Genomic DNA, 13,173 nt, shown 5'->3' on the forward strand with positions numbered 1-13,173 from the left:
CTGCATATCCAACACTATGACATTAAGTATTGTAAAAGTATGCCCACTCATAATAGTCCTATAGTTGCCAAGATTGGAGTGATCCCCAGATTCATGAATAGGATGAGTAACCTAGATGAATAACCTTATTGAAAAGCTTTGCCAAAGGTGAGGCTAAGGAAACCTAGATGAATAACCTTATTGAAAAGCTTTGCCAAAGGTGAGGCTAGGGAATTTAGACCATATTTAATAAATTCAGCTTGAAGGCCTTTGCAATCAGCTGTCCGATTGGTACATAACTTTAGTATAGCCCTCTTGACATTGCCTATGGTGAAAATGGTGTAACTAATCGGTGAAGTGGGGACCATGGTAGTAGGTTGATCGGGCACATCATAAAGAGAGCTAGCATAGGAATCCCATGCTGTAGGGCTAATTTCAGAGGCTATACCTGCAAGTTTCCTTGGGAGAAGAGTGCACTAAAAGCATTTAGGGGAGTGGTGAGGATCTGCAAGGAGGGCAAGTCATCAAGATGCAAGAAACTCCCATTTCTTGTGATGAATAAGACAACAGTAATCCCCATAGATGCAGGGCAAACCAGAGCCTTTGATGGAGAGATTTGCATTCATCATCAAACCACCAATTCATAGGGCAAGATCCATGGAGGCAAGGAGGGTGGGAAGATGTGGAGTGTGGGAAAAGATTGAAGGGCAGCATCTTAAGGGGCTTGATGAATTCAGTCATAATCGAGTCGATCGAGTCGATGGTAGGAAGAGTGAAGGAGTAGAAATCTGTCAAGAGAAGGGAGAGACAGGCTTAAAGGGTATATTTATCAACAAAATGGATAGTGGGATGGCTAGTGATAGGGGATGGGATGGGAGGGAGTGTGTGTAATAAGTGAGAATAGCAAGAAGGATGAAGGACATTGCAGCATGATCAGCAAGTGGGAGCTGAGGAGAAATAATGAAACCATGGATATGGAGTATGAGGAACCTGCAGATGAGAACATAATCCACAACGTTCACACCACCATGATGAGGAAAATAGGCGAATCTATCAGACTCAGGGAAGCAAAGGAGCCTGTTAAAAATGTTTATAGAGACAAATAGTAGAGGCATTTGACAAAGGACATTCTTCAACACAAACTTTATTTGCCCCAACCTGGCTTACCTGCAACTACAGTGAGGCAAGTGCTTGTTTGCCTCCTCATGGGATCCCTCACCCAAACAAATGTCTAAAAAGAAAAATTATGGTTTTGGTTTCATATCTCATCATGGATGCCTGTCAAGATACGAGTGCTCAAAGTATAGTCATCAGTTTTTTCTGTATCAAAGCTGCTCTCCTAACGATAACACATAGGCTTATCCTGCTCAATTTAAGCTGAACATGACAACCTACAAAGCTGACATGACAACCTACAAAGCTGACTGATGGGGTTCCTGTTGGATTTTAAAACCATGTGGTTTCTCCCTTATTATCCATCATGGTTCTCTAGGATAGGCTTTTTCATACAGGGCTGCCTAAAACATCTTGCGCTTATTCATCTCTTTTTGCCAGCTGTGTTAAAAAACTAAATATGGAAGGGTATATTCTTGCTAGGAGGAGGACACTGTACTGTATAATATGAGAGGTGAAATCCAGTAGTAAAATTGTAACCAGATCTGATTTATGCAATCCTGTGTTGGAGATTCAACATGTCATAGAATGATAACTAGTTTACCAAACTAGATCAAAGAAATTCTTAGCCATATCTAGCAGTCTGAATACAACGTTGTATCTGGGAACTGTACATCTATTGAATTTGATCCATTTCAATGCAAGAGAGTTTCCTAGGGTCTATTTACATTCAAGCTTTTTCTGGATGTAAAAACTCTATGAAGTACAAATTTGGAACATGTAGATCAAAGGATAGAGGGTCTGATACATGGTGGACTTTGTTAGTTGTGATGGAATTTGAAAAACAGGGGCATTTTTAATTCTATAATGAGCCATTTGATGTGATTTTCAAGGTTAAATCAAAACAGTCGATAGGGCAAGTCTAAGAAAATATGGAATTACGTCATTTGAACATAGATGCACCATAACTGGATGACTTGATGCACTAGTTGTACACAAATCTTATTCCATTTGCTATAATCTGAGAATAAGCAAAAAGTAGGCATACTCCTCAATTGTATGCCAAGACTCATTGCAAGATATCTCTAATACTTCAAGACTTGCATGCTGAATGGGATCAGGAAGTATAGAGACAACAAAAAAGACAAGTTCTGAAATTGTTTTTCCAAAATCTGGGCATAGAACAGAGTTCTTACTTTCAGCACATACTAGTCTTCCTACTGTGCAAACTTGGTTGCCTGGTGTGGCTCCATGTGGGTACGGAAAACCCATCAATTAGTGTTCCCAACAACTGGCCTCCCTCTCGTATATATATAATGGAAGACAAAAAAAATCCTTGTTCTCAGAAGAGGATTCTGATTAATGGCTTTTAATTAGATAGGAAAACTAAAGTATGAAAATGGATACATTTTGAGTCAGACAGAATAAACTTAAAAGATGGGAACTATATCAGTAGGTTAAGGCTAGACGGCCCATCAAGACTGCATGAATTCCCTCATGATTGGTAAATGCTATCCAGAAATATTCTCTCTGGTGATTTTTCAGATTTTGGAATTGCATCAGAGTCCCTTGGCAACTTCATCAGCTTAAGTAAATCATTACAACTTGGTAATCTAATCATTCTATTGAGATGATTAGTCTGAATCGGTAATCTTATCTGATTCATTATTCTTCACTGATTTAATGGATCCATCAAATCTCTTATGTAATTGTTTGGAACATCAGAGTAATGTTGCTGTCTTGTCCAATCTACCATTGGGTGGAATTGTCAATTAAGTCATTGAAAATAAAACTGTATATTCTTTGATGCCTGTTTTTGCACGATACAAATTTTTAAAGCCTTTTTTCTATACAAATACATATGAATGCACATTAGCTGTTTCTATTTTTGAGGATTATTATTTTGTAAGTTTGTCTTTTCTTTGAGTATGGCTGAGATCATTATGAATCTGTCAATCCTCACATTCAATCATTCATTTTTTACAGGTACTGCTAAGTTTGTGTGGCCCTCCCTCCATCAAGTCTTTGTTGAATAGTGACGAGCAGAATGACACCACTACATCAAATTCAACTGAGCAGAATTCAGAAACATATAAAGTCGAAAATGGGCGGCATTCAGATTCATAGATTTCTTGAATAATTCTTTGTAAGCTATAATATAAAGAAATCCCTTACGCTGTTCATAAGATCATTTACACATATAGGAATCCACAAGTTAAATGTTATGTTAAATCTCTTGATACTGTAAGAAAATATTAGCAGCGATGTTTATTGTAGACCAAGATGTAGCCAAGGATGAGCATAAAGAAGTAAATATTTTCTCAAGTATTTTCTTTTTTTCTGTAAGAAGCCTCAGATGAGCAATTTTCTCAAGTATTTTCTCAACATGCTTTTGTAGTGAACTTGACTCGAGCTGCTTGTAACACTGATGTACTTATTCCAGGTTGCCTTTTATAACTTGTGCTCTTTATTGTAGATTTATACAACCTTCCAGGGCAATTTTTCTTTTTTTCTGTAAGAAGCCTCAGATAAGCAATTTTTATTATAAAACAATAAGATTATGTATTTGTTAAAACCACTTGCAAGCTACGTTTACTAGACAATAAAGTAAAGTATATTTTTATATTTATTTATCTTCATCATAATCCTTTTGACAATATCATAGTAATAGATTTTTTCTTTTTTGTTGATTACATTTGAAAGGAAAATAATGTTTTCATCATAGTTGGAAGACTCTGCAGACTTGCCAAGATTCGCGAGTCTGTTGGCGGGCCAAGTCGACTTGCCACGGACTTGCGAGCAGAGTCCGGGAGAGTCCAAGCCAAAAGACTCCCGAGTTTTTTTGAGGGCTTGCGCGAGTCTGATGTCGGGACTCCCAAGTCCTGATGGACTCTCGCCCTTTGCTGAGAATGCCCAGCGACAGTCAAAACATGGTTTTTTTTTTCACTTTTCCTCAGTTTTGTCATTTGTCATTGCTGTTAGTTTGCTGTTTTTCACATTTGGACATATCATTATATTTGATTTTGTAAATATTTATAAACTTGTGCTGTTGTTATACATTTTAAAGTTTGAAACTATGAGTATGAATGATGAAATTTCAGAGTGTTTGGAGATCATATGACATTTGTAATGTTTCAATTACGACTCTTATGTTCTCTAAATGCATTAATTTGTTTTTGTGTTTTTTGTAAAACTACGGTTTTCTTTTTTGCGGAGTCCTTTCCCAAGTTTTTGCTGAGTCCAATTTTTGGGCTGCCGAGTCCGAGTGTTCCAACTATGGTTTTCATAGGTTTTAGCCTAGGCCAATCCAATAAAATGCATAGACATAACCACAATTAATCGGTATTTTCCATCAATGACAACCTCTAAGTACCTCAAACTTCATCATGCTCACCATGATGCCAGAAAAACATGCCTCGAAGGAGGTTGTATGGTTACAAAAATTTAGTATTGGCATTGGCTTTTATTACAAGATTGTGAGGATCAAATGTGAGTCCTAGTGTTATCTATTTGGCCAAGAATCCCATGTATCATTCTCATACTAATCATGTTGATGTTTAGCATCACTTTGCACAATAAATGACTGAGAATGGTAATGTCTTGATAAATAAGGTTGCCAGTTTGGCTAATGTTGCAAATTCTCTTATGAAGCTCATGACCACATAAAAGTTCTCTTGGTATAGGAAGGCCATGGGCCTTGATCATTGTACTTTATTCTATTTTATGTATCTCTTGGATGTAATTGCAATGTATAATGTCAAGTGGGAGAATGTAATTAGGCTAAGGTGATATTAACCTTGCTATCCCATGCCATTCATATGTCTACATGTTCCTTGGAAAATGCTCCCTAGTACACGAGGAAAAAATATTTAATATTTGTACTTTAAAACTTATTATAATTACATTTTCAAGAGGTGAACATGAAAATGTGATGAAGATAAATTAAAATGGATAAAATACAACCCTTCCCACATCCACATTGGGAAATTAAGGGTAGTGCATTGGGCACCAAATATTGGGAAGAGAAAAGGTGTCCATTGAGAGATCCAAAGGATCGTCTAGAGTTACAAAGCATCCAAAATGGAAAAGGTCTAAGTGGCTTTGGTTTTGGCACTGAAGATGGAGTCGCTTGAATAGTTTTATTATTTTATCATGTCTATTTGTTACCCAATTTCCTAGGCATTGGTTTTTTCAAGTGGTATTTTGCTTCTTATTTTGGGAAACAACTATGATATTCCCTCTCCTCATTTTCTATAAATTGGAGCCATTGCATGGATGTCTCATCACAAGTTTCTTTGAGGTCTCTAGGTAGTTTTGGGCTTAGTTGGAGACATGTAGTGAAATGTATTATTGTGGTGTTCTTTCTTTTGAAGAATAATAATATACTTGTCCTTGCTCCCTGGTGGAGTTTTTTCCCAAAAGGGTTTCTCCACATAAATCTGATGTCTCTCTTTATATGGTTTTAGATTTAGTAATCTAATTTCAAATTTGTAATCACATAAGAAATTGAATATTGCAAGATTTCTTCACCTTGGTTCTTGACAGATTTGACCAAAAATGAGAGAGGTTAATATGGAGGGGGCCCATATCCACCTATAGGTTCAAATAGAACGTTACAAACTACCATGATCTTTAAGAAATGCTTCAACATAATTTGGTAGTATTTCATTCTTGGGGCTCTTAAGAGATTACATTAAAATAGTGTAGCTTGGAAATATTGGGTGGCCTGGAGAATCAAAGGAGATTGTTGGGAGAATTTATCCACCCATCCAAACATGTTGGTGTAGTTGGTTTGGCCCCAAAATGCATATAATGTAAGGTATTCTTGTTTCCACATTTGTACTACCCTCAAATGATGCTTTTTTCAAGAATGCATTTATTGTTGGTTTGGTCAAAAAATGTGGAGTTGACCAAAATAAAGAGATTTCAATGTGGAGAGACCCTATATCGACTTACAAGTTTATAAATAACATTCCTAGGTTCCATGAGCTCAAAGAACTACTTTGTCATAGTTTGGTATTTTTTTTCTCTTAGGGCTCTTGAGACACTACATCAAAATAGTGTAGTCTAAAAGGATTGGGTGACTTGGGGAGTGATAAAATACCTTGGGTAGTATTCAATTATCCACTTGACCATTTCAAAATGGTTTATTTAGCCCCATGATGCACAAAAAATAAGGTATTCCTATTTCCACATTTATATTGCTCTCAATGGATACTTTGTAATAGTGGATTCACTAGTGACTTGATCAAATAATATGGAATTGACTAAAAATAAGAGAGGTTAATGTGAAGGCATCTCATATACATCTATAGGTTTAGACAAAACATTCCTAGGTACCATGATCTCAAAGAACTTCTATGCCATAGCTTAGCAATTTTTTGCTATTAGCTCTCTTAAGACACTACATTGGAAAAGTGTATCCTAGAAGGATTAGGTGTCCAAGAGAGTAAATAGATACCTATGATATAATTCAACCATTCACCTAAATATTTTGGTGTATTCTATTTATCCCCATTATGAATGGAATACAAGATATGCATGTTTTCATGTTTGCACTACTCTCATCCAACACTTTTTGCAAGAATCCATTCATTTTTGGCTTGGTAAAATGATATGGTTTGAAAAAAATGAGAGGGATTGATGTAGAGAGACCCAATTTTCACCTATAGGTCGAAATGGAACATTATTGGGTTCCACAATCTCAAATAACTATATAGTCTGACAAATTTTCACTCTTAGGGATCATAAGAAATTACATCTGAATAGTGTATCCTAGAAGAATTGAGTGACTTGGTAAATGAATGAACACCTCGCCTAGCGTTGAATCTCCCACCTAAACATGTTGGAATGATTAGTTTGGCCCCATAACGCGTGAAAATGAACAATTTAGTGCTTATTATTTTCTTTGAAGTCCAAGATTCTATAGAATAGCTAAAGCTTGGTGGAAACAAGGTTTTGTAGCTAAGTGAAGATCATGTACATGATATTTAACCTCTTCAATGTAGGTTGTCCCAACCACCTAAATTTCATTTTTATGTATTCTATTATGTTTTATACCCATTTATTACTTCAATTTCAAGGTCAATTCCTAAATTGTGGTTTGGCCCAAGGTAAACCCCTATACAAAACCTTTTTCCTCTCTTTCTATGTACATGGAATTAACTCAAGAATTGTTCTCAAAGATACTAATAGAGTTGACGATGATGAATAATTTCATATTTCAATAGAGCAAAAAGAAGAGGACAAGGGCGAATCCTAACTATGTGGTCCAAAAAAACCAGCCTTAACTTTCAGGAACAAGTTCCGGCTCTCTTCTTCTTCTCAGATCCTTGTTTGTGGCTCTGTTTGATACTTGTATTAGTCTATTTTTACCGTTTCATCTCAATTATTTATTGTCTTGCCCTAATTTTATAATTTACATCCAAAATTCAACTAAAAGAGGGTAACAAACAAAAAACTAGTGAATCTAATCAAAATTTCAGCCCTTTTCCTATTTGGATTATGGCTAGATCTATTAAATTCACCCCTCTTTCAATGTTTTGGTCTCGTAAGTAAGATTAGTGGTTTTATTATCTTAATTGGTAAAACCCTAGTTTTTCCTCACCAAAACACTATATAACTTAGTAGATGATGAAATGGTGTTTCAAATAAGGGCCTATAGTGATTGTTTAATATTTCTAACTTATCTAAAACCTTAGTCATTTTCCCTCATATAAAAGATAGTCATGTGTAAAGATAATAAATATTTCAAATAAATAATATTTATGTAAAAATGTTAGTTTAAATATTTATTTCCGTTAATATCCGAACTATTTCTTGGAAAAAGTTTTTCAATAAGCTTAGATAATTACTTGATCTAAATTTAAAATGCTCCTAAATTAACCAAGGGAATAACAAGAAGAAAAAGATAAAGAGGGAAAATAGAAGTGCTTCAAAGGGGAGGGATGAGAAAATAAATCTATCAACTAGAAGGGTACCTATTAACTCCAATCCTTCTCTACAAATACAAAAAATGCTTAAATTAATTGAGTTGTAAACATTTCAGAATATAACAATGTCATTTGTAGATATATATTGAATATTAAACTACCCATTTATAGACAAAGAACTCATTTAAGTTGTGATAGTCACACTCCCTAGCTAATAAATTTTGTGTATAAAATAGAGGGGCTCCCCAAGTTTCTTAGTCAACTACATACAATGTGTTGGATTTATATCCTCGTAGTTTTATAACTCCCAAAAAATAGAATTGAGGTTTACAACTTATAGGAAAATACACAGAGGGAATAATATAATTTTTAGTGTAATTGAAACAAATATGATCATGTTCTAATAGATATATCATAGCCACATCATAAATTTTCATAGAGATCATTTTCCCTTATTAAAAATTATTAATATTTAATTCCTTGAATCCACCAAATGTTTAGGGAAAAAAGATAAGTAAGTTTTCAAACAAATGGAGAAAGATTTCATATCAAAATGATCCTCAAAATTTGAGAAATAAGGAAAATCATAGAAAAGGAGTAATGGAAAATTGCAACAAGATGTTTTTTGAGGAAAAGGTTGGATATGAAATGAAATGTTTGTAATTGAAATGTATACCTTGATGAAGCTTGTTTGAATCCTCATTCAAGGGTTTTAGGATGTCTTGTAGAATGCCTTCATAAAAGGTTGATCATGGATGCCATCTTGAATGCTTGATCTTGAATTTACTTCTTCTCCAATGCTTGATGAGTGTTTGATTACTTGCTCACTTGAATTGGATTTTTTAGAGTTTAATTGAGATCACTAAACAACTTAGGCTTTTTCGTTAGATTTCAAATGAGAGGGTAGACCTCCTTTTAGACTTGACCACTAAAAAAATATTTGAATTTCTGGAGTAGGCCAACGCAAGATCTAATTTCTCCCTCACTTGATGTGATCATTGTGAGGACCAATTTTCGGTCTTGATTAAGAGGACTAGGGCGTTGGGCACCCTGGTCTTGAGAATCAGGACTCAAATTTGGGAAAAAGGCAGGAGAGATGATGAAATTACAGGTTTGTGAGGTCGTGTGAGTAGAATTAAAACATGCATCGAACATCAAGATATGAAGCACCGAAGTTAGGTCTAGGTGAGGACAAAATTGTATGCGGATACAATTTACGATGCTACATATAGGAATATTTGTATAATAACAAATTACAAAAACCCAACTTTATCAACAATGTCAACTAGAATCGTTTAGAAAATATTTCTTTTATTTCCTCAAGTAAAAAATATAAAATATTTCTAATTATTTCCATTTTTTTTTCGACCCTTATAATAAAGAATTTTAGTTATACATATATTCAAATTATCTTGAAATTAAAAAAAAAAAAATCATACAATTCATTTAACCATCTCTAGATTTGATTTTATAGATACAACAAGGTATACGTATGAAATTTTAAGAATCTCGTGAAATAGTGAAAATGTGATCCTATGCTAACACATGCATGAACCTAGAAATAATATCTTTTTCACCAAAAATCATTAGACTATGTGTGAATATTTTTTACTTTAGTCCACAAGGGAGAGCCAAAAAGGCATGAATCCACACTATGTATGTTGTGAATATTTTGACAAGGGATTGATTGAAGGTGTAACAAACTAGGCAAAAGAATACCTTTATGAACTAGATCACGAAAAAGTATGAAACTGGAGATAGAAATGCAAGACACAAGTACATATCTAAAAAATAAAATAGAGAGGTACCCATGAAAAAATATAGAGAAAACTCAAAAGGATAGGGACATTGAGTGTTAGATTCTTGGAGTACTCGGATGCAGAAGACTAAACTAGGAATGATCTCAAGAGACTTATAGGCTACCAGTGTGCAAATCTCTATGTAAACTAGCATAATATTGGCACTGGGCTCTTAGGTCCTATGGTTTTGCCCTAAACTTAAGATGACAAACATTGTGTTTGTTAGTACAATCTATTTTTAACTTTCTATCGTCATCAATCCTTGGATTTGAACCTACACACACAAAAATAGGGGTAAAATGGTTGTGTTGGATAGGGGTTTTCCTAAGTCAAACCGTATATTGGTGTTCCCACCTCCACAATAGAAATAATGATTGATAAAGAGTGTGTTCCCTTGATGGAGTAGAGGTAAATAAATTAAATAAAATGACAATAATTACCTCGTACATAAAACCCTAGTGGATTTAATGTGATATTATTTAGACTTGTAAATCCTTAATGCAACATGATTTCCACACAAGGATTATGCTTGGTGTTGTTCTTCATATTTTTTATTTGATGAGTATGTATTCTTGCAATAAATGATTTTAAATGCCCACTTGATCATAATATTTGAATTAAATTTGAGCATTGTAGAAATAGGAAGCTTAGATTGATTGAATAGACTTTCAAATGGAAAAGGGAATCACATTTATATGTGACTTATGCTTTTTCATTTGCAAATTTTTGGGATAGGTCAACAAAGGGATACAATCATTAAGGGACTCACACCAACTTTCAAATATTTGTATACGGAGATAAATTGGAGTGACACTAGTGGTGGGTGCTAGTGTCCAGCCTAATTAGGTTGCACAAATGTCAAGGAACTATCAAGTAGGTGATTCACATTGTAGTTTTGGTCTCAAGGTAGGCACTACCAGATAGGTTCAATCACAACCATTCAAATAGGTACCAAATCTAGCATGAAATTTTTCAAGGGTACATAATTTATAATGCTACATCCCACTTTAGCAGGGGTATGGACTTATGCCCATACATGAGGTAAAGTGTGGAGAATCCAAAGTATTTATATCCAAATATCAAAGAGTCAAGATAAATACAATTTGAGAGGTGTAAAAGCCCCAAAACTTAGGATCCTATCATTCCACAATTCCTAGATAAAAAGGGATCATACAAATAAAAGATACATAAGCTACAACATAAACACAATTAGTGACATAAAAAAAAACACATGCATAAAGAATACATGGAGCATACACATAGTCATATGTGGAGTATACAAAGAAAGAAAAGGAATACATGGAGTAGCATCTCATACTAGGAAAATCCTCAAATATTGACTAGGATCCATATCCACAAACACACAAGATATGGCATCTCAAACCAATGAGATCCTCAAATCTTGACTAGGAGACATATCCACAACAACATCCCTAAGTCACAGGCTAGAAAAATCCTCTATTTTCTAGGAGGCTCATAAATGAGTGAAGATATCACAATTCTTGCAAGATATGTTATGCTAGGTGAGCTCCACAAGTAGTAAATGAAAACAACATATTTACTATAACCCTCTATTTACTAGGTAGTTCCACGTTAGTGATATAAATAAATATGTACCTAATTTTTGTTGTGTAACTCTAATAAAGTGCTAGTTGATCAATAAGTGTTACAAGAGCACAAGTGGTTTCATTGTGTCTGCATATAGTGAAACTAATAGTGAATGTATGACCCCACCTTAAATTAATTTATAATGCCAATAGGGAGATTTTGTCTGCAAGGTAGAGAGGAAAATGCATGTAAAGACAAGCACAATACCACATTGATTTGCCCCCAACAAAGGAAAAATGAGGTGATAACACATAAAAAATAATAATATCATATAAGAGCACTTAATGGATCTTGCATCCTAAAATTGCAACACTTTTCAATTTTGATAGCATTTGGGTCTTCACCTTAGTTTTTGCACCCCTTGGCCTGTTTGAAGACCTGATTATGCTCATACACCTCATAAATGCCAAAAAAATTGATTTTCCACTCACTATGCACCTTAATCCTGACCCAAAATAGGGTGGGACTGGGGAATAGCACCTTTTTCCTCACTAGGACCAAGGAGCAATGCCTTGGTCCTCCCTATATTGGCCCCTTTTTAAACCCATTTTAACATTTCAAATTTGAGCGGGAATTCCCTCTCTGTGTCGGCTAATGTTAGAAAATTAATCAGTTTTCTCAACTAGTAAGTATATAAAGAGGTTTTCCCCTCTCATTTGAACAACACGTGAATACACAAGCATCTATCAAGCACACAAGAGATCAATCAATCAAGCATTCGAGAGCAATTGAGCATTTTCAGTCTTCCTTCAAGCCTTGGAGCAACAATAAAGTCAAGATTCAAGCATTGCAATGGAGGTCTACATCCTATTTCATGAAACCCTAATTCCATGTGGAGGTAAGCAAAAATTCACAAGGAGGTATAATCATTCAATTTTCAGTAATAATTCAACATCTTCCTCAAAAGGAGATCCTTTCCTTTCAAACATTTCAATTACATTTATTTTAATTTCATGGTTAATTCCAAAACCAGGGTTTGACTTAAGGAAAGCCCCTATTCCCAACATGTTTGTCTTTCTTTCTGTGTGTAGGAAACAGGTACAACGTTGTACTCTTCATAATAAGATTCATTCACAAAGACAAATCAACCCTTTTCGACATGTAGAAAGTTCGAAGGACCGTGGTGTCACGTCTAGTCCCAGTTTTTTAGGAGCTTTTTTGAGGGTTAGATCCAAATTAGTTTATATTGCTCAGTTCCAAGTACCCAGCTCGATCCTGCATCTGTAGCTCACCGTTTTCTCAGTTTTACCTTCATTTTTTAGTACTTTACCTATTTCAATATTTCGACTTACCAAACAAAGGAGAAACCCCACAACAAACAATCAATCCATTCAATATTTAGTCCTTATCTAATTTGTGACTAAATCTAGTGGATCCCCTTCCCTCTTTTGAATGTAAAGGGTTATTAAGAAAAATTGATTTGGTGATTTCTTCCTTCTATGTTGCAAATTGCCAAATCAAAATTTTCCCCTTTATAAATTCAAAGATTTGGGGTCAATATGATTGTGTGATAAATAATGTATATGAATATGCTTGTTCTAAATTGACCTCATCCCCCAAATATAATGAAATTACGAGTACAAAGGAGGAAGAGCACATAAATAATAAAAACAAACTTTTGGGTCAACATGGAAGAGATCTAAATGTATCAATGCTTTGTATCATCACCAAAAGATGAAACAAAAGTGCATTTATGAAAAAGAGCACATTTACATGACAAATAGAAAGAATGTCACAAAAAA

The 13,173-nt window shown here is 34.7% G+C and overlaps 1 protein-coding gene across 1 annotated transcript in view; it reads left to right on the top strand.

Annotated features, from left to right (window-relative positions):
* Window positions 1-3,605, top strand: part of LOC131049953 (uncharacterized) — a 245,830-nt gene extending 242,225 nt beyond the window's left edge. Inside the window, exon 40 of the mRNA XM_057984065.2 lies at window positions 3,079-3,605. Coding sequence (XP_057840048.2) covers window positions 3,079-3,219 — 141 coding nt within the window. The 3' untranslated portion in view covers window positions 3,220-3,605. The remainder of the gene's footprint in view (window positions 1-3,078) is intronic.
* The last annotated feature ends 9,568 nt before the right edge of the window (window positions 3,606-13,173 follow it).

This window comes from Cryptomeria japonica, chromosome 8 (genome assembly GCF_030272615.1).
Source record: "Cryptomeria japonica chromosome 8, Sugi_1.0, whole genome shotgun sequence".
Classification (NCBI taxonomy): domain Eukaryota; kingdom Viridiplantae; phylum Streptophyta; class Pinopsida; order Cupressales; family Cupressaceae; genus Cryptomeria; species Cryptomeria japonica.